General features: G+C 35.3%; 1 protein-coding gene and 1 long non-coding RNA gene across 2 annotated transcripts; both read right to left on the bottom strand.

Moving 5' to 3' along the window:
- Positions 1-6,142: 6,142 nt before the first annotated feature.
- LOC125656306 (thyrotropin-releasing hormone receptor-like) lies at positions 6,143-7,460 on the bottom strand. The gene is made up of 2 exons (XM_056145335.1): positions 7,348-7,460; positions 6,143-7,185 (listed from the first exon to the last, which is right to left on the bottom strand). The coding sequence occupies exons 1-2, from the start codon at positions 7,352-7,354 to the stop codon at positions 6,236-6,238; spliced, it is 957 nt and encodes a 318-aa protein (XP_056001310.1). The 5' UTR covers positions 7,355-7,460; the 3' UTR covers positions 6,143-6,235.
- A 5,689-nt stretch (positions 7,461-13,149) lies between these two features.
- LOC130048492 (uncharacterized) lies at positions 13,150-14,337 on the bottom strand. The gene is made up of 3 exons (XR_008797284.1): positions 14,265-14,337; positions 13,732-13,825; positions 13,150-13,186 (listed from the first exon to the last, which is right to left on the bottom strand). It is a non-coding gene; the product is annotated as an uncharacterized LOC130048492 (long non-coding RNA).
- Positions 14,338-20,647: the final 6,310 nt, after the last annotated feature.

The following is a 20,647-nucleotide window of genomic DNA, read 5'->3' as shown; positions in this document are numbered from 1 at the left end:
CAACACGGGTTTCGATAAGTGATGGAGAAGTGAAAATCGGTTATTGTAATTAAGTTATAATTAGTTACTATTTTCTATATAATTGACTGAATATTATCAATTACAAGTAATCATATGTATTCAAGGGTATGTCTAAACATATACCGGTATGCAATTGCGATAATTATTACAGTTTAATAATTACATTTCAATTACATGCCCTCATCTCATATCATCATAAAAAAGCATGATGTCCCCGTATGACAGCGAAGGTTATTTTGGTATACACTGTACGGAGTTCGAGATACTGAAGCTCAATTGTGTGTGATCTTTGTTGATGTAATATATGTCTCTTGGTAAAAACACAGGTTGAGTCGCAAATTTGAGATTTAGATAATCAACAGGCTCGTGGCGTAATCAGCGCCTTTATAAATTACTTTTCTGACCTTGTATCTTTTTAGATCTGACACTATAAGAAAGTAGGTTGTCGTTGGATTTTCATGCTTTTATATATATATATATATATATATATATATATATATATATATATATAAGAACATATATCTGAGAGAGAGAGAGAGAGAGAGAGAGAGAGAGAGAGAGAGAGAGAGAGAATAAACTAACCCGCTTCATGAAGTAACAAACTGATGGAAGACCTGATCATCAAAGACTACAAAAATATTGTCAATGATGAACTTCAGCATTTGTTTTCTTTAAATTCAGAGTACTTTTCCGTGGAATCAGAGTGGTGTTTACCAAAATCATTTTTTTTTTTTGGATCAGTGATCACTAGATAGGAATACTTCGTTTCTCCATTTTTGAAAAGCAACTGTCTATGATGTCAGAAAGTATCGTGAGGGATGGTCGTGTAAAGTGTTGAAAACGCATAAGTTTTGTTGTTACTTTTATAAAAGATTTGCGATTTCAAATTTACATGAAGTTCTTAAGCATTTTTTAGAATTCACATTTGATTCACATCACTTCTGATTATATATATTGTGGCACAGTGCATTTAAAGTTTCTCCTTCACAACTGTTAATATCATCGTGAGGAGCAATGATATGAAATACAGAATATGTGCACAAAAATTGGAGTTTTAGCATCCCAAAGACTACTCCAGCGCTTTCGGACAACACTTGTTGAATTGCGCTTACCTTACATGGAATGCAAACAAATCCAATCTAATGTCCTTATTTTTATCCAAAAAGAAACTTAATACGGACACATTAATTCAACACCTAAGGAAAACTGATGCTCACTCCTCAATGGAAGACACTCACCTGTTAATCTTATTGAACTCCACATTTGACCCCAGCAGGAGAACTTCAATGCTTGTAAGAAAGGACACCAAACTTACTTTGCACTAAAATCTTCCACACAGCTCAACTCGATAATTGTCTCCAAGCTATACAAAAAAGTTTTATTATCCTCAGTATTGTATAGGAGCGAACTGTGGACGAAAATATGTTGAAAACAACACATTTAAACATTTCATATCAGGTACTTAAATAGCCTCCCTCAGCAAACTAGATCAGACGCGTAAGAATGTATATTAGGACTTTGTCCTATTACTGCAGAAAATGGCATTAGGACACTGCAATTTTCTGGACGTCTTTGTGAGTTTGATTTTGACTATCTCACAAAACATATATACATGTACCTTACCCGTCTATGTTTCCATGACATGTGAAGAACAATGATTTAAGTGATCTATAACTCCTATAAGGAATTCAAAATAGAGAGCTGGGAAAACACGGACCAATGGACATATTACAGGTGGGATCAGGTGCCTAGGAGGAGTACGCACCCCCTGTCCACCGGTCATACGCGCCGCGAGCCCTATATGATTTGGCAAACTAGATCGTTATAACGACCATAAAATTTGCGAAATGCTTACTTTAAACGTGACTGTTGAAACTCCTGCACTATCAACTTATTTGTCAGTAGCCTGCCTCGAATTGAAATTTGATCATAGGCAGAACAAGCTCTTGTGTATCAAATCAGTTGACAGAGATATACACCATGTGCAGGTGATAATGGAATACTGCTCCATAAATATGGGAAGCTGACGATGGACAAGCTGCAATTACCACGTTTATCATAAAGTTGAGTTGTTAGTTTGCTGTTGATATCCATTTTCAATAAAATATCTAAGTATGAACCAGAAGTGGATGACTCTGTTGTGTCATTTATTGCGAGTTCACAGGGATATATCGAATCGACATATAAATGAAAATTAGCATTGTTAACTGATAAAACGTCGTCGATACGTATATCTTAATAAAAGGTGAAGATAGCAAACAGTGATCAATCTCATAACTCCTACAAGCAATACAAAATAGATAGTTGGGCAAACACGGACCCCTGGACATACCAGAGGTGGGATCAGGTGCCTAGGAGGAGTAAGCATTAACTTTAAATGTCGCTTTAAAGGACACAACGAGAAATATTTTTCTTCTCACGTAGAAGTTTTGAATAAATCCTACTTTATACGAGTATTTGTTATGCTATATGACGAATCATTGTGTCAAACACCGTGGATTTATCTAGGATATTATATCGGCACCTATATTGACAAAATATAATTTGCATCCTGCTTTAACTCGCTATATTAAAAGCGGTGACTTCCCTCCAATTCAGAGAGGAAAATGTCTGTAAAATCCTCTGCCGCCACTTATTCTAATGCCATGCTTCCTGATCCTGACGTTCCTCGATTTCTCTTCCTGTTTGCCAGAGAATCACCAACATCGTTCTGGATGTGTACGTGCAAAGAGATTGTTCTGTGTAAGTTTATTATCAAATTATGGACCCTCCTGGATATACCGCCCGAAATTTGCTAATTGCCCTGACACGGCTTTATATCGTGACAATTGGTGGCAAACTTTGACATTTCTCTAGCTGTCTAATGATCGGCACAGTTCTAATATTATTTGTATTGATATATCCTCAGTGCAAGACACATGACCTGAACATTGCCTGAGTACGATCTCGCAGAACTAGTTTACATCTCCTAACCTTTGCTTTAAAAGAGATGCAGCTGCAATTTGCGACAAAAAAACCTTTGTAACTTACGCTTGTATGTTTGTAATATGTTGTTTAGAGTATATCCACGCAGCATTTCTTTATCCTTTTCTAACCAACATCTTTTATTGTTTGTATTCCTCATGTTGATTGGTTGATTGTTGATTGTTTGACGTCCTGCTCAAAACTTTTCCTCTCGTATGCAAAATGCTCAGCGCTCACGACCTTTGAGGAGGGGGATCTTTATTGTACCGCACCTGCTGTAACACGGTGCTTCGGTTTTTACGATTTCATCCGAAGGATTGATCCGTTTAGTCGCTTCAGCATGATTATTTCGCACATTTGCTTACGTACTAATTAATGTACTACCTTTGTACATGCATGATATGTCAGTGAATTTCCATTTGGTGGAAATAAAGAAAGAAAGAAAGCAATTCAATACATGTAGTACCCAAGAAAAGGATTTCAACAAAATGAAATCTAGGAGGTGCATATATGTCCATCGTAGTACACACAAATGATTATTTGCTGTATATCAAAGTTTGTACATCTTCAAATTGTTAACGTTCTCAATTTAGCAACCTGTATTAAGTTGTTTATGGTAATGCATTATTCATTTTAATAATTTCCTGTTCTTAGAGTGTTTATGGAGTTATATCTCCAATTTGAGAATTTTCATTTATGTCACAAACTTTAAGTGGATTACCTCAATTTCGATTTTCATTTATGTATAGATGTTACAAGCTTAGAGTGAATTACCTCAAGATTTGACCTTCACATGGCACTTACGGTCGTTGCAGTGGGATACTCTTGTCGTTACAATACCTTTCATTACACTTTATGATGATATTCAAAGGATCTGTACATAACTTTCATTTCTAGTGTCGGAGATTTGACGAAGAAACAGTCATGATCTGTAATATAATATATTTGTGAGGTTTTAATTTTTTTACATATTGAATTTTTTTCGGCATTCATGGGATTTGAACCCTGAAATCAACTTGTCCACTGAGCTAGGTTATTTTGTATTACATAGCATTATCATGTATGGTCATTTGTCAATTGGTTGAATTATTTTAATCTTTTAATTTCTTAAAAAGAGTTGTTTACTCTATTTTTAATTGACAATTGTGGTTGAAAAAGTCTGTAAAATGTGTTGGTGACTATTTTTCTCGTGCTCGAAGCCATAATTTTTGTTGCTGACAGACATATTGTAGTAAGAGAGATTTTTGGCTAAAATCAAGCCTGTAATGCATGTCATGTGCTGTGGAGCTCAATAACCATTTGAAAGGAAGACAACTACTTTCATTTTCCCTTCCGTAGAATGATCCTTCAGAATAATACAGTCAATTTTATTGGTCGATGGCTGGTTACGTGAAGGGAGGCAATTCATGATGTCTCCCTCAGATGCAGTTGTCACCCTGCAGAAGATAAATTATTATTGCACAAGCGAGACAGCTCTATTAAAATTAATTGAAAATGAAAGGTGAAGATAACGAACAGTGATCAATTTCATAACCCCTACAAGCAATACAAAACAGATAGTTGGGCAAAAATATATACGAGATCGTTAATCATTAACTTCAACGTCAACATTACGGTCATAAATAACTATTCAGAAGAACATAGCCTCATTGTCATACAATTTTGCATTTCACTTCATGTAAACGTTTTTGTTTTGAAATACGTTACGAAAAGTTTACATTTGATGTTATGATTTTGCGTCATTCTACTGTGACGTCACAATTGAATGCTTTCTCTCGATTAACTTTCTTAAACCTTAGTATTTGCTTTCATCAACATATATATCTAATTAAAGTATGACATTGAGTGTAAAACAAAATAGTGCATGTAGTTGAGGGAAACATTGATTTCACCCCTCGAAAACTATTGAAATTTTATTGGAATTTTCTACAGAGAAAGTTGTTACGAATTTGTTGACGTTTTAAATTAAAAATATATATATATGGTACAAGTTAATACATGTGTGATTGTTTTTTAACGTTCAGATTATTCAGGATAATAAAACTATTATAGACTGCATAGCAGGAAGACATCACATATTATCAAGTCTTAGCGTTATCACCCGAGGGTGCATAGGCGCCCTCGGATGATAACCCTACCAAGACCTGAGATTTGTGATGTCCCCTTGCTAAATAGTACATAATTGTACATTCTCAATTACCTATATATGATGTCACATCTTTCTACACATTTTGTTGGACAAAATATTTTTGAACATATACTAAAAAGATAAATGTATAATAACATTTCAAAAGTGATTATGGAAAACCATTGATGTAGTTTTGAATTTTTTTAAGAAATGGTTTATGAAATTAAGAGGGAGAAATACCATATGCAAGGTGAAGATAACGGACAGTGATCAATCTCATAACTCCTTTAAGCAATACAAAATAGATAGTCAGACAAACACGGACCTATTATCCTGAACTTATGCGACTATAATGTAAATTATCACAATAAATATGTTATGTATTTGTAAATGTTTTGTAGGTTGCCACTATATATTGGCAATTATAGTTCATTTTTCATCACCACCATACAAATACTATATATCAATAAAGGCCTAAACTAAACGAACGCCTTTCCCTGTTACATATTTTTGTTAGGGAAGCTACACACATTACGCATCCATAAGTGTCATGTTTTTTCACGAAACTGGATGAATCGGAATCGACTCTGCGCTCGGATAACAGAAACAGTTTGACAACATGACTATATGTACATGTTGACTGAACTTGATTGGTTGGTGTACATTGATTGGACCAACGTTTTAATGCTATACAGTCTCAGTCATTTTACAGACAAAATACAATGGTGAAACTATAATATCCATCAAATATCATCCCCGTATTGTGATGGCATGGGATTAACAATTCATTCTAACTTAATTAATGTTACATCCTAGAATACGTCATCAATTTATTGTAGTAATTAAAAAGGTAATTTCCCCCATCTTTCGTCGTTTGACATAGACATTGTATGTTACAAAGTAACATTCAATGGAATACTAGTCACACTTAGTACCTGAAAACGTAACATACACTTACCTAGGAAAAAATGTACTGAGCGAGAGAACAAAAATATGCACAACAACAAAATATTGTAGATCTACAATTTATTTGATATCTAACATTACATGAACCAATGAAGGACCTGATTCCAAGTCAGTCATATATTTGTTGAACATAGCCTCTGTTGAATTAGTAGTTGTTTAAGACTTTGTGCAGCATTGCTTGATTCTGCGAAGGACTTTAAGACTTGGGGGAGAAAAGAAAAAGTAAACTAATGGATTAACAGCATTGTTCAAAAGCAAACATAATGACACAACTGATACAGTGTAATAAAAAAAAGAAATCTGACATACAGCGAGCCTGTAATCTATTGACATACATATTAAATACAGAATCATAGTTGCCAACATTGGAGTGGTACTCAATATATAGATCAAAATGACTATAAAAAGCATCAGGGACATTTTTCTTGAAATTGATAAGTGTTTTCCTGTTGACAAATGCCCCATCTTGTTTAGTTTGAAAATTTTGATAATGTGCAAAACCACAATGAGTAAAAATGGTACAAATGTGACATATATATAGAATATTACTTGCAAAACAGAACTATGCTCGACAGTGATATTCTCATACAGTTCCAACACAATTGTTAGGCAGTATAGAGATCCTGTTAGTATTCCTGCAAACCACACTCCTCCCGACATTTTTAATACGCTTTTTGTGGTGATGTTCACACTTCGCAAAGGCTTAGTAATAAATACATAACGTAAATATGCAATTAACATAATATGAAAGTTCGCACTGTGTAAAAAATAAAACGTTACTGTTCCGTACATACTCCAAGCTTGGTATTCCATAAAATGTTTTATAGCGTTAATCGTGTACACGTAACGCGAACACAAACATAGCAAATCAGCTACGGAGAGACAAGCTATTGCCGTGAATGTCGGTGTTCGAAGTTCCTTCCTTGTTGATACAAGAATAATTATAATAGTATTACCGGCCACTCCGATAACAAGGAGGATTGTAGAAATGATTGTAATTGACAAGCCCCACGAAGAATCAGAAAAAGTTTCTAGTGCTGGTTGAAATGTAGCATTGCTATAATTCAATAATGATGACGTATTTGGAGAAACTGTGAACGTCAGCTCTGTAAAATAGAGGAATCTAAATAAATAAATACATATATATATATATATATATATATATATATATATATATATATACATATATATACATGTATAATGAACAGATAAAATAAAATAACCCATATATGTATTGTAAGTCATGATGATATGGTCACTATACGTACCGTCCATGAGAATTGAAAGTGTCTTTTACAGAAGCAGTCCGTATTCCTTCAATTTTGTTTTCCAATATTCCAATTTTTGAGAAAGGATTAGATGCAGTACATGTATGCATATAAAATATATATATATATATATGCGAACATGTTTGCACAGTCATTGAATGTAAGCCTGATTACTAAATCGTTTTATAGAGAAGCTCTTTAAGTATAATATAAAACTGGATTATGCGTTTCTATAATGGACAGTATCTGAATTATGCTGTCATTGAACAATACGAACCATTGATAATTTCCAGTAAACTAGCTTATTGTAAAATTCACGGAACAGATAAAAAGTCCACGATATAATGCAGTGTGTTTAAAAATAGGTCTGAAATTGCCAAGAAACAATCATACGACATTCTTGAACAAAATATGTTATTTGCTTCAAAAGACAATCTTTAATAAAATCTGTATTGTTTGCAATGTTTTATCCTGTCAGATTGGAAATGAAAATCATATCGAGCAAGAAGCGAGAACATTCCAAGAATAAAAAATATGGGGGGGGGGGGGGGTGATAGAACAGAATTATCGCATTCTAGTGTGGTATGTAATGAAACACACGCGATGACAATGTGGTATTCTTGTTTTATATTATTTTGCTGACTTTGGAAATTTCTAGTATACCGGTCCCTTTAAAGCACGCGACATTGCATGAACAATTAGTTCCCTTGCCGTTGTTAAACGAAATGTAAACACGCCGTCATTTGCATTTTCACCTCTGATGCTGAGCAATGAAAAAAGTGTGATAAAGATAAAAGCCCAACGGCATTTGAGTATACTAAACGGGGGCATGGAGGCGGCAGTCCCCGACAAGTCAAAATAGTTAAACATTGCCTTACTTTACAACATGAGATCATATAAGCTGTTGTTTGGATTAATGGAATCGAGGGGATGAAGAACTTTTCATTGTTTGGCAATTGAGGGTTCCTTTGATGAAGTAAGGTTAGATACGAGTATCATATGTATATCTAATGAGTTCTAGAAAATTAAGATATCACTAAACTACTGTGACCTGCCCATGAACACCGACACCTCTAAACCATTGCAAACACTCAACGAACATCGTCACCGCTAAACTCCTGCGATCTGTCCACGAACATCATCACCGCTAAACCAGCGCCACCTGTCCATGAAGACCGTCCCACTGTAACCTTTAAACGTGCGTGACTTGTCCATTATTCGATATTCAGATTTACTATTTGTATGTCATAGTGCAACTATTGGGTTCGCTATAGCATGTTTGATATTTATGATATTGACAAAGTAATACGTCAATTTACCCTAATTACGAGTCGCATTTCATTGTACCAGTTACGCACAAAGACAGATTGCAGTTATCTGAAATTAAAAACACGCAAAAAATAGTAATACATGATTATAAACATATATTGAAGTTGATAACAATATAGTAAGATTAATAAGATTATCAATCAACCCTTTACAACAAATTGCACGTTGGTGTTCTCTTTTTAATAGATACATGTATATGTATTGCATGGTTGGGCAAATGGTAGCCTATATTTCCTATAGGATTCAACTCAAACCTTTAGCACCCTTCCTATTTCACTATATTGATTTGAGACAAAAACCCGCCAGATTTTGAGATGATGATTCTGTTTCGTGATCCATTCATTTTTTTTAGAAACATCCCGCAGATTCAGGTGTACATACATGGGGTCTTGGAGTGGGGGAAATCCGAGCAGGTTTTTGTATAGCCACCGCTCGAGTTCAGTCTCAGAGCCGTACCAATTCCGTATTTTTATTAAGTATGGGAATGTAAAGGCCATGTATATCTAAATAAAAGCTTTGCACTTTGTATATTCATCGAATTTCTTTTTCCTCTCATGTAGCGTTTTCCCTGTAAAAGTCATTTCCCCATAACGTACTTTTCAATTTCTAGTACATTTGTGACGTCTAACCGAGCGGATTTACCAAAATTATTCAAATACAATAAATAATACACTAAAGTAAAACTATTTTCCACAATTTAAACTGAACGAAATGCTAAAAAAAAATGATTTGTTCTGATTCGTGGGATAAGCCCAGATAACTTATGAGAACCGTTAAAGAGACAAAAATAATAAAACAATCACTTACAACTTTGAGACGGAACAATGATTCTTAGCTAATAAAAAACTCCAACTGGAATAGAAAAACTTGGTGATTCAGATGCTGGCTCACTTAACTAAGTATGTATCTTTTACTGTCGAAATGCGCATCTGGTACATCAAACTTGGTACCGTATATTAAGTTTTACATTATGACCCCTGGATGGAGGCCTCTGCTGGTGGACTGTTAATCGCCGAGGGTCTCTACAGCTCAGTAGCTAAGTACTTCGTTACCAGCTTGAAAATATGGATGTACATTTAATTGCTGTGATAAAATATAGAAATTCATTTCAAAACTAAGGATTATCTCCCTCATACATACCTCTTATCCTTCCACGAAATTGGCTCCACTTCTTGGCACTCTGTTTTCCCCTAAAATAGCTCTAAGAAGTATGTCGTTATTTCGGATTTCAAACATTTCAGTTGAGCATCACTGAAGAGACATTATTTGTCGAAATGCGCATCTGGTGCATCAAAATTGATACCGTATATTAATTTTTACATTATAAAGATTGTCCTTATTATTAGGGAGATAGGGAAGGAAAAGCTTGTTCAGCCACGTCTAATCCCTGTCTTACTTAAAGTGTTTTCAGCTTGTCTTCTATCAAGGAAGTGAGGAGCTGCAGTGACTACGCTCTTTATATACTACCTAGACTGATTTTGATTGGTTGATAACTGTTCTTGATTTTAATAGCATAAAAGAGTTCTAACATATTAATCTAAATTTTCTCTGATCATCACACATTGAGGGAAATCATTTTTTACTACTGTAGTAGTTCTAGCTGTGACTTATAAAGATTATATTTCTAAAATTCGAACATGTCACAAAAATGTTAATAGATATGCATGTATATATATTTTTTTCATTCGCAGTTACTGGTTAGGTTTATGAAGAAGATCCAGATTCCAAAATCAGAAAATGGGTTCGCACTCCTGATGGGGATCCCATTTTGACAAGGTTAACATGAATAAATAGAAACATAATTCATTATGCATTTTAAAAAGAATGGAAAAGGTTGCAAATTAAAAAGCCAAAAGATTTAAGTACGACATTTGATCAAATATGTCTTCTTCTTACATATAAATGTTTTCATCCTGTGTTACCCCAACACCCTATTGTCAGTTTGATATGACAAAGGGTATGTTTAATCACTTGTTACATGTATATCAACTTAATAAAAGAATAAACGATAGAATAAAAAACCGTGTAACCTACTACAGAGAGAAATCTTGGCATTTGATTGAACGACAAGCCGGGAATATGAGGCCTTACACCCTGTCAAGAGTAGATGGGATTCAAAATAGCTTCAATAGATCTATATACTTAACAGCATCGTAAAATAAACATTATTCATTTCTACATGGATCGTTCTGTTGTAGGACATATTCGTTATATGGATTTTTGGTAGGGTATATGGACTCGCACTCCCAGTCAAACTACTATTCTCCCTCACCTAAACGGCTCGTGAGAATATAAACGTTGACAGGGAATGTAAGTTTAAATACCCTGCGAAGAATTCACAGCATAACTAATAATGGAAATACTTTATCTAAGACAAAATACGTTCGAACCATAATATACAATGAAGTGTGAAAAGTTCAAATAAGAGTGTATTACAGATTGAAAGTGACATGCAAATTACACGGAAACAAAATAGGATATATCTATAACTTATTAAGAATATTCGTTTGTTTCCAAAAATATCAACTGTGTAGTATGTTTACTTCACGGCTCCACATGAAATGATGACATACAAAATTAGATTAACACACACAGAGGTTACGTTACAGATTACGTCATTATATGTATTTTGCGTAAAAAGTTTGTTTGAAATATGCAAAATAAAAATCAGCTGCAATAAAAATATGAAAAGGTTAAATGTATGCTTAAATTTCAAAATATAAGGGTTGCCATTACATGATTGTTCGCTACAGTTACTAATTGTACGTGGCGACTACTGATTGTACGGGACAGTTACTAATTGTACGTAACAGTTTTGACCTCTTTATATGGTCCATTTGATTACGTCTACTGTTGCCGGCATCTGCATACTGCAAACACAAAACTCATTCCAGATGCAGGAACACACAATCAATATTAACAAACTTCCACGACACTTCAGCGTCACAGGAAGTCACAGTATTTCACATAGTCTTATAATGTAGACTTTTATTCTGTAGAGAGATTTCCACAGGCAGCAATGAATATTCGTCTCTACATGCAGTACAAATAAGTAGCGTAGGCTAGTCTGAAAAATTGAAAGTGTACTCATTGTCGTGGAACAGTCACAGTAAATACGATTCATATAAACTGTAGTGGATATCAATTTCAGAGTAGGGAAGGATAATGGCCAATATCACAAATGATAAAATGTCTATACAATGTAAACAGGTTCATTTCAACACCGTCCATCAAACATCTTTTGGGGATTTAATTTCAGCAAAATTACCGAGTGACCCTCACGTGATTTATTCACAGATGAAATCCATTTAAAATATATTAGTCGTTAAGAGTCCTCAATACAAGTCCATTTTAATTGTTATCCCGGAAAGGAACGATTAGAAGTTAAATGTATTAATTAAGAATACGAGTATACTGTTTGCAAGGGGGTGCTCAACGTGCGGAAATTACGAGATCTTTCAGAAATGTAATTCATTTGAGGACCACGATTGAATTAACCAATCATCATTTTTACCAGCCCTAGTGATCTCTTTATCAAGTATCCATCTTATGTCTTTGAAGTACCAGATTCCTCAGACAAAGGAGTGAACCGGTTTACATTTTACCCACTGGACCATGCGTAGTGAACACAGAAGAATAGGTGGGCGGAGGAGCTGAATAGGTGGCGCTGTACGGTACCGGTGCATTGACGGGTGGCGGTATCCCGTACTGAACATGCGTGTTTCCGTATAGATGTGTTTGGACGGGAGCCGCGGTATAATTCAGAGTAGTAGTTGGATATGACTGTTGATGAAACAATCTTGTTTGTCGAACTGCAAAATAGAAGAAAAGACATGTTATATAACATCTCTCCAAATCAAATAGAACCATAATTTTGGTTTGTTTGTTTATTATAACGTTCAGCTCTCGTTACATCATGTGGGGGTGTTTTTTCATGGTGAATAAAGATCTGCTTTATTCAGAGGAAACAAAAACTTAAATACATGTATATTGATAGTGAAATCTTGCCTTTATTAATTGTTCGATATATTGATTGCATAGTGATTTAAGAACCGAATATAAAACTAACAGTTGAAAACAAAATCAATCACCTGTATTTTGGTACGTTACCGAGCTATTTAAATTCGCGACTGGCCATCCGAATCGCGACCTCGTTCGGAAGTGAACTCCCTTGCAGTTCTTGATACAAACACATATAAAGACGAATATCAGCAATCCAATAGCCGTAAACACCCCGATGATAATTCCAGCTACTGCCCCGTCACCACTAGATCGAGAATTTTCAAAATTAGATAACTCCATGTGATAGAATATGAATTAGCAAATAAATATGATAAAACAGTTGCTTGCAATTTAGTGTTAGGTGAAAATAAAGAGTCGGTAGTCGGTTCAATATTGCGCAATGTAAGGCGTAAATTCAAAATCTTACGCTTGTGAACAAAATATTACAATGTAGTACCCCTAATAACAAACCAATTTTCGTCAATAAATAATATAGAGTCTGGAATATCTAGATATATGGTAACTAGTGGTCTACAATCTGAAAAATGTGCAATTAATGCTGATCAATTGTAAACACTCAGTACTATAGAGTACTTGTCACATATATATTTGTTATTATCTCCTCGCGATTCGATATAGTAACGGAACCGTTCATGTGTAGATGAGTGTCAGTATGTGTGTATCTCTGAGCTTGTATCCACAGTTTATGTCCGATTGATTTAATACTTTACTTATAGCTTATATGCTACCAAAGAATCGAAATGCCTTGTTCATTATTAGGTCAAAGGTCAAGGTCACTGTGGGGCTTGTAGACTCTCTGGAGGTCACATGTCGTGTTCGACTGATATGGTGCTGCACATATAGCTTTGTTATCAAGAGAGGACAGCCTCTATTGGTTTCAGACTCAAAAGGTCAAACTCACTACTAAGAGTTTGTGGAGAGAGAGAGAGAGAGAGAGAGAGAGAGAGAGAGAGAGAGAGAGAGATGTAGTAGTATTATACCACAAACATATTAAATATATAGGTACATACTGTATCTAACAAAAATACTTACATGTAATAGTAGTTGTAGTCATAGTAACTGTAACTGCAATAGTACCTGTTATAGTACGATCCGTAATAACAACCCGCCAATGCGAAGTATACACCTGTGAACATAGAGACGATTTTGTTAACACTGACTATGTGTCTGCACAACAATAATTAATGTCTTGTCTATGCATACATGTATGATGCTTTCTGAGATGACTATAAGTGTATTTTTGATTATGCTTGATTTTCTTCTAGTTAGAGGTGTAAAGCATAGAAATATGGATGCAGGTGCGATATTCACTCTCAAACTGTGATTGGGCTGCTCAAGATCATGTTAATTTCCATTACCGAATTACAATGTCTCCCGTTACGATAAATAATGGGAATTTCAAAAGAATGCAGTCGATATCCACAACTTGGCGATGTTTGGAAAATCGATCAGAGTTTTCGATACCATGTAGAATTTTATCATTGTATCATTAAAATCTACAACTACGTACAATTAATAAGCGAATTATATTCAAGAACTATCAGAGAAAAAAATAATTTATTTACCAAAGTTCAAGAAAACTGTAGACGTAATTTCTAATTCTCGTAACATTTTTGCTGCTTGTGGTTTAGTAGAAACACATGTCGTCGCTAACGATCCAATACTCTCCCAAGCACCGGGACATATACAAATACTGCAAATGGTCGATCACAGGTACTTTAAACACACAATCAAACTGGATTTGCCATTGCCATTTTGAAACTCGTAGAAATATATAAGAACCATAGCATTTTTTACCTTCAAGGTTTCGCCGTCGTTATTTTTTTTTCTATTTTATTTATTTAATACCCCATGGTACGCCGAGTTAGGTAGACCTCCGGGGCACTGACTGATGGCTGAATCAAGGTCTTGTAGGGTCTTGTAACGACGACCAGATAAGAACTTTTTAAGTTTTGGGGAAAAAAAGTCGCATGTGGCTCGATCTGGAGAGTATGGTGGGTGTGGCAAGACGGTAACCTTCTCCGACTTCAAAAATTGCTTCACAAGCTTAATTCTATGTGATGGAGCATTATCATGTAGACTAACATGCCTAAATCCTGACACGGCGTCGTTTATGATAATATATTTAGAGGTTTTAGTGAAAGGCGAAGATAACGAACAGTGATCAATCTCATAACTCCTACAAGCAATACAAAACAGATAGTTGGGCAAACACAGACCCCTGGTAATACCGACCTGTAACACTTTTGCCCTTCGGCACCGGAATTTGTACGGCTTTACCATCACATGAGAAAAATATGCAATAAAGAACCTTCTTTGTGTTTATGTTTTTTTCTGGCAACTACAGGCCTTCTACCGTGTTTAGTTAGTCATCTTTTGTTTCCAATTTTTCTTACTAGTTTGAAATAGTGAACCCATGTTTCGTCATCAATAACAATATTTGCAAATTGTCTTTGATTGAATTTGGGAAACATTTTGAGCAATTTCTTAGCAGTTTGTACTTGTACCCGTCTTTGGTCATCTGTCAATATATGCGGTATTCAGCTGGCAGAAATATTTCGTACTTTCAAATTAAATTCAAAATGATAGACATATGCCATCAGCTTTGCCTATATCAAGAATCGTGTATCTGCCATTACTTTCAATTATTTCCCCGACTTTTGAGACATTTGCCTTACCTGTTACAGTTCCAGGTCGGCCAGATTTTACTGCATCTTTGACGGACTCTGTGTCAGTCAGAAAGGTCTTTCTCCACCTACCAACTGTCTCATAAGATACCTTATCAGACCCATAAACTTCCATCAATTTGGTAAAAATCTGCATTACCGAATGACCGAGATTTGTGCGAACTTTCATATAAGCTCTAATTTCTTCAATATTCTCAACCCGTTTCCCAACCAATTTTACAACAGTGGTCAACGACTGGCTCTATTGAAATTGTTATAAGTTCAAAACTATGGGGAGCTGAAGACTCGTATCTATACTGTTGGAAAGGTATTGAATCGAGCTATCCACAGAATCGTGTAAAGCGTTATCATGTCGTGGTAAAATACACACATCGAACTGCCTTAGTATTCGTATAATTTCTGCCTTTTTGCACGGAAACTTCATGTTTCAGCAATTAAAAGCCCGGATGAAACAGAGTACATTGCATGTGATGTGACACTGGTGACGAATTTTGCATATTAACCCATCACTGGTGACGAAGTTTGCCTATCAACCCAGCATGCCGGACAAGATCAGAAGCTTTGGATATATCGATGAAGACTGCACCATGTACTGCCTCTTTTTCATTCCTGTTGTGACTTCGACTTTTAGCTTAACAAAATTGTCTATTGTGCCGCATGCGGGACGAAATTAACTTGACACATGATCCAGCATGCCTTGTTTCTCCAGAAACCATCTTCACATGGTGTTCAGCATTCTTTCAAAAGTTTTGCACAAGTATCATAAAAGTTATATTGGTTTGTAGGAGTCAGGAATCAGAGGGTCCTTGTCTGGTTAAGGTATTGGGGCGCCTATGACATTGGTACGTGATGCTGATTAAGTTAGATGGTTTTCAGTTGATGTAACCATTGATCAGGGGATGCTTGCTCCTCCTGAATGCATGCGCCAATCTCTGGTATGTCCTAGGGTCCGTGTATGCAGTAATCTCAATTCTGTACTCTTAGTGGGATTTATGAGATTGGTCACTGTTCGTTACCTTCACTTTTCATGGTGATGGAAATGGGTGTTGTATGAAGGGTTTGTTGTAAAACAGTATTATGATTATGGTTTGTTTTAGAACAGTATTCTGCTTATGGATTATGGAGAGAGAGATGGGTTTATAATAAGATGGAATTGTGTGCCCACCAGTTATGTCATGCTTTTGTTGTGCATGAAAATAGGATTCATGTCATGTACAGTGCCCACAACGTTATTCTTCACATTCCTATCGCGTTCTATCGTGCGTGTATCCTATCGTATCGTGCGTGTATCATATCGTATCGTGCGTGTATTCCATCGTATCGTGCGTGTATCCTATCGCATTGTGCATGTATTCCATCGTATCGTGCGTGTATCCTATCGTATTGTGCGTGTAGCCTATCGTATCGTGTTTTGCGTTCATCAGGTTTTTCCTTTTATTGTGAAAATTCTTTATCGTCTAGCTTCGGAAACTATCGGGATCGTTAATCAAATCTAATCAAATAGTACGATAAGTGCCTGTCATCTTACTGTCCGTCTGTCTGTAAACATTTCACAGTTTCATTTTTTTCACCAGAATCACTGGGTTAATTTCTACGAAACTTGGCATAAATCATCTATGAGTGAAATGGATTCAAGTTTGATGAAATGAAGGACCATGCTCATTCGAAAGGAGAGATAATAACAACATGCAAAAAAGATGGAACCATTTGAAAATATTCTTAAGAACCACTGGGCCAGAAAAGCTGACATTTACATGAAAGCTTAATGGCATAGAGGAAATTCAGCTTTGTAAAAATCATGATCCTGGGGTAGGGTGGGGCCACAATAGGGGATCAAAATTTTACATGTATGCGAATGTATAGGGAACCAAACTTGGCACAAAACATCCTTTAATAAAATTTTTTAATATGAAAGGTTATACCCGTCTACAAGAGCATATGGTAATTAATGAATTAGTAGACAAGTGTAGTATTTAGGTTAGATGTTTTAACGTCCCTCTCGAGATTTTTCACTCATATGGAGAGTCATCAAGACCGGTGAAGGACTTCAAATTTAGGCCTATGTTCGGCACTTATGACCATTGAGCAGTAGGGGTTCTTTAGCGTGCCACACCTACTGTGACACGGGACATCCGTTTTTAAGGTCATATCCAAGGACCCCTGATGCCGAGCGTTTGGCGATGAAACTGTCACTACCTGTTTTAACAACTTACATGTAGGTCTGTTGCGGCCAGGATTCGAACCCGATCTTCCGCTTGCGGGGTGAGCGCTATACTTCTAGAACACCACTGTGGTTGAATAATGGTTATATATTTTTTTTTTCTCTAAACTTAATGGGATCACAATTACTCACTCGACTTAACAGTTTAAAAATCTTTGAAAAGTTGTACAATTTGTAATGTCTGTTGATGCTTTGTATATTAGAATGATCACCTGCAAATAGTGCTTATATATCTCAACTGATTCGATATGCAAGAGCTTGTTCTACGTATAGTCAGTTTTTAAATCGAGGTAAGCTACTGGCAAACAAGTTTGTTTTCATCTTTTGGGCCTACACATTGAAATAGTCCTAGCTACGCCCCTGGCTTGTGTTCTTTTTAGGAATCGAGGAAATACAGTACATTTGAAGGAGAATATAAAGCTGGTGATTTTAAGGCAGAGGAAGAGTTAAAATATATCACAATTTCATTCTTAGTAGTCTGGAAAGTAAGCAATGGTTTGTCGAGTAAACTAAGGATAGTAAATCGGAAAGCTCCTTCACCTGAACCTCATGAACAGTTGCTTGTCTAGAAAAATGATTCGTGGTAAACTCATACACGTAAATAGGAAGTTCCGATTTGAAAAAATAATCAGTAATTACACTGTTTATTACATACATGTATATCTTAAGAGAGGCTGTTTTAATATTCCGATTTTTTTTTCACCTGTATTCTACTTATATACCAACTACTGAACTTATATCTGATTTCGTATATTACCTTTGTTTTTACAGTAAACATTCTCAGGGACATTGTATTTCACACATTTAGAAGATTAAGTTTTAAAATGGTGTTGCATCTCCCAAACGTCTGCTCAAATGAGCACGACTCAGCTGTCATCGTTGTTTTGTTTTTTTTGCATGTACATGTGCATCTGTACCATGTACCAATAGTCGTACGGATAGTTACTGGAAGTTTCTTACATGGGTTTGATACCTTATAGTACAGATGGATCACTGGTCGTTATCTTCACCTTTCATGGAACCAGTGTTTTTCACAGGTCTCTCTCTCTCTCTCTCTCTCTCTCTCTCTCTATCTCTCTCTCTCTCTCTCTCTGATGGCCTAAGTGAATACAAACAAGGAAAATTACAGTAAGTGGTTAATCGTAAATACATCAATATTGTTGTAATTAGTTATTGTAACACGTTCTTTGCATACAAGTCTTATAAGACATTACTTATTAAAGACAAAAATTAGACTCTTATCTTTCTCAAATATTTTTCGCGCAATATCAACTTTGACGTTTATAATACTTACTGTGACGTCATAGTACTTTCGGGTATGTAGTCTTGCGTTACGTTGTTATGAGAGAAAAACACGACTGAAAAAGACCGGTAAAACGGTCGAAATATTTCTACAAAGTGTGTGAATTTGATAATGCAAGCTATGTTTTTGGCGTACATAAGACATTACATTAGAAAATCGCATTTGTAATTGATGTTTTAGATCGTCCTACTTTGTTTCTTTTATGAAGTATACACACACTTCTTCGTACAACTACCCCTGTAATTGTCGACTGAGTTCAACACGCACTGGAAACTACCTGGTATTCAGTCTATGCTATCAGATTTAGGTCAAAGAGCGACAACTCGACATGTCTTACTGCCGAGAATCTTTGTTTTGCATTTCCTCACCAGTAGTATAATTCTATCCAATTTCCTTCCGTTATTTTGGGAACGGACACGGTGACGTCGATATCTGGTATGTACTGTATATGAGAATTCCACAACACTGGTTTCGATAAGTGATGGAGAAGTGAAAGTCGGTTATTGTAATTAAGTTATAATTAGTTACTATTTTCTATATAATTGACTGAATATTATTAATTACAAGTAATCATATGTATTCAAGGGTATGTCTAAACATATACCGGTATGCAATTGCGATGATTATTACGGTTTAATAATTACATTTCAATTACATGCCCTCATCTCATATCATCATAAAAAGCATGATGTCCCCGTATGACAGCGAAGGTTATTTTGGTATACACTGTACGGAGTTCGAGATACTGAAGCTCAATTGTGTGTGATCTTTGTTGATGTAATATATGTCTCTTGGTAAAAACACGGGTTGCGTCGCAAATTTGAGATTTGAATAATCATCAGGCTCGTGGCGTAATCAGCGCCTTTATAAATTACTTTTCTGACCTTGTATCTTTTTAGATCTGACACTATAAGAAAGTAAGGTGTCGTTGGATTTTCATGCTAATATATATATATATATATATATGTATAAAAAGCACTAAAATGACCAACGACACGAACAACGAGATTGTCAAATTTTCGGGATGACCCGTCCCTTCTTCAGGACAAACAAAAACAATTACATAATGTGGTCAATATCAACAGAGCATAATAACAAAAACTACATATAAATACATCTAGCACTACAACTACACTAATCTACAAACGTATTTACAACGCAGACTACATGTTTTTGGTCTTTAGGCTTGCCAATCAATGTTAAAAGTAGAGCGAATTAGGACATGCCTTATTCGTCCAAAGAGCTGATCCAAAATGTCCGAAAAGAAAAACAATAAACTTAATTAATCTCAAGTGGAACGAGTTAACCCAATTACGTTGACAAATAGTTAAGCTAACCCGTACCCAGAGAGATTCTATTTTAACCATGTATAATTTATAAAAGATAATAATAAGTAACAAATACAAAAAAATAAATAAATAATAAATAAATGAAAATAAGCTATGTAAACGAAGTAAGAAATGAACAAAGTTTGAGAGAAAGATAATGTAAACAACAAGTTTGAATAAGTTAACAAAATGGATCAACTCCAAACAAAAACAAAGAATATGCAGCCCAGGAAATTGAATCAACATCAGACATTCCCGTACTGATCATGTCTAGGGTAGATGTGTAAAAAAAAAAAACCCATAGAATCACGGAAACTGATAAATGGGTTTTACATGTAAGCAATCGGTTATGAAGTTCAAACAAATTTTAAAAGATGGACTGATTGTAAACAGAATTGAAAAGAAAAAA

Source organism: Ostrea edulis, chromosome 7 (assembly GCF_947568905.1).
Source record: "Ostrea edulis chromosome 7, xbOstEdul1.1, whole genome shotgun sequence".
NCBI classification, from domain to species: domain Eukaryota; kingdom Metazoa; phylum Mollusca; class Bivalvia; order Ostreida; family Ostreidae; genus Ostrea; species Ostrea edulis.
The sequence above is the reverse complement of the archived record's forward strand: the minus strand, read 5'-3'. Positions and strand labels throughout refer to the sequence as shown.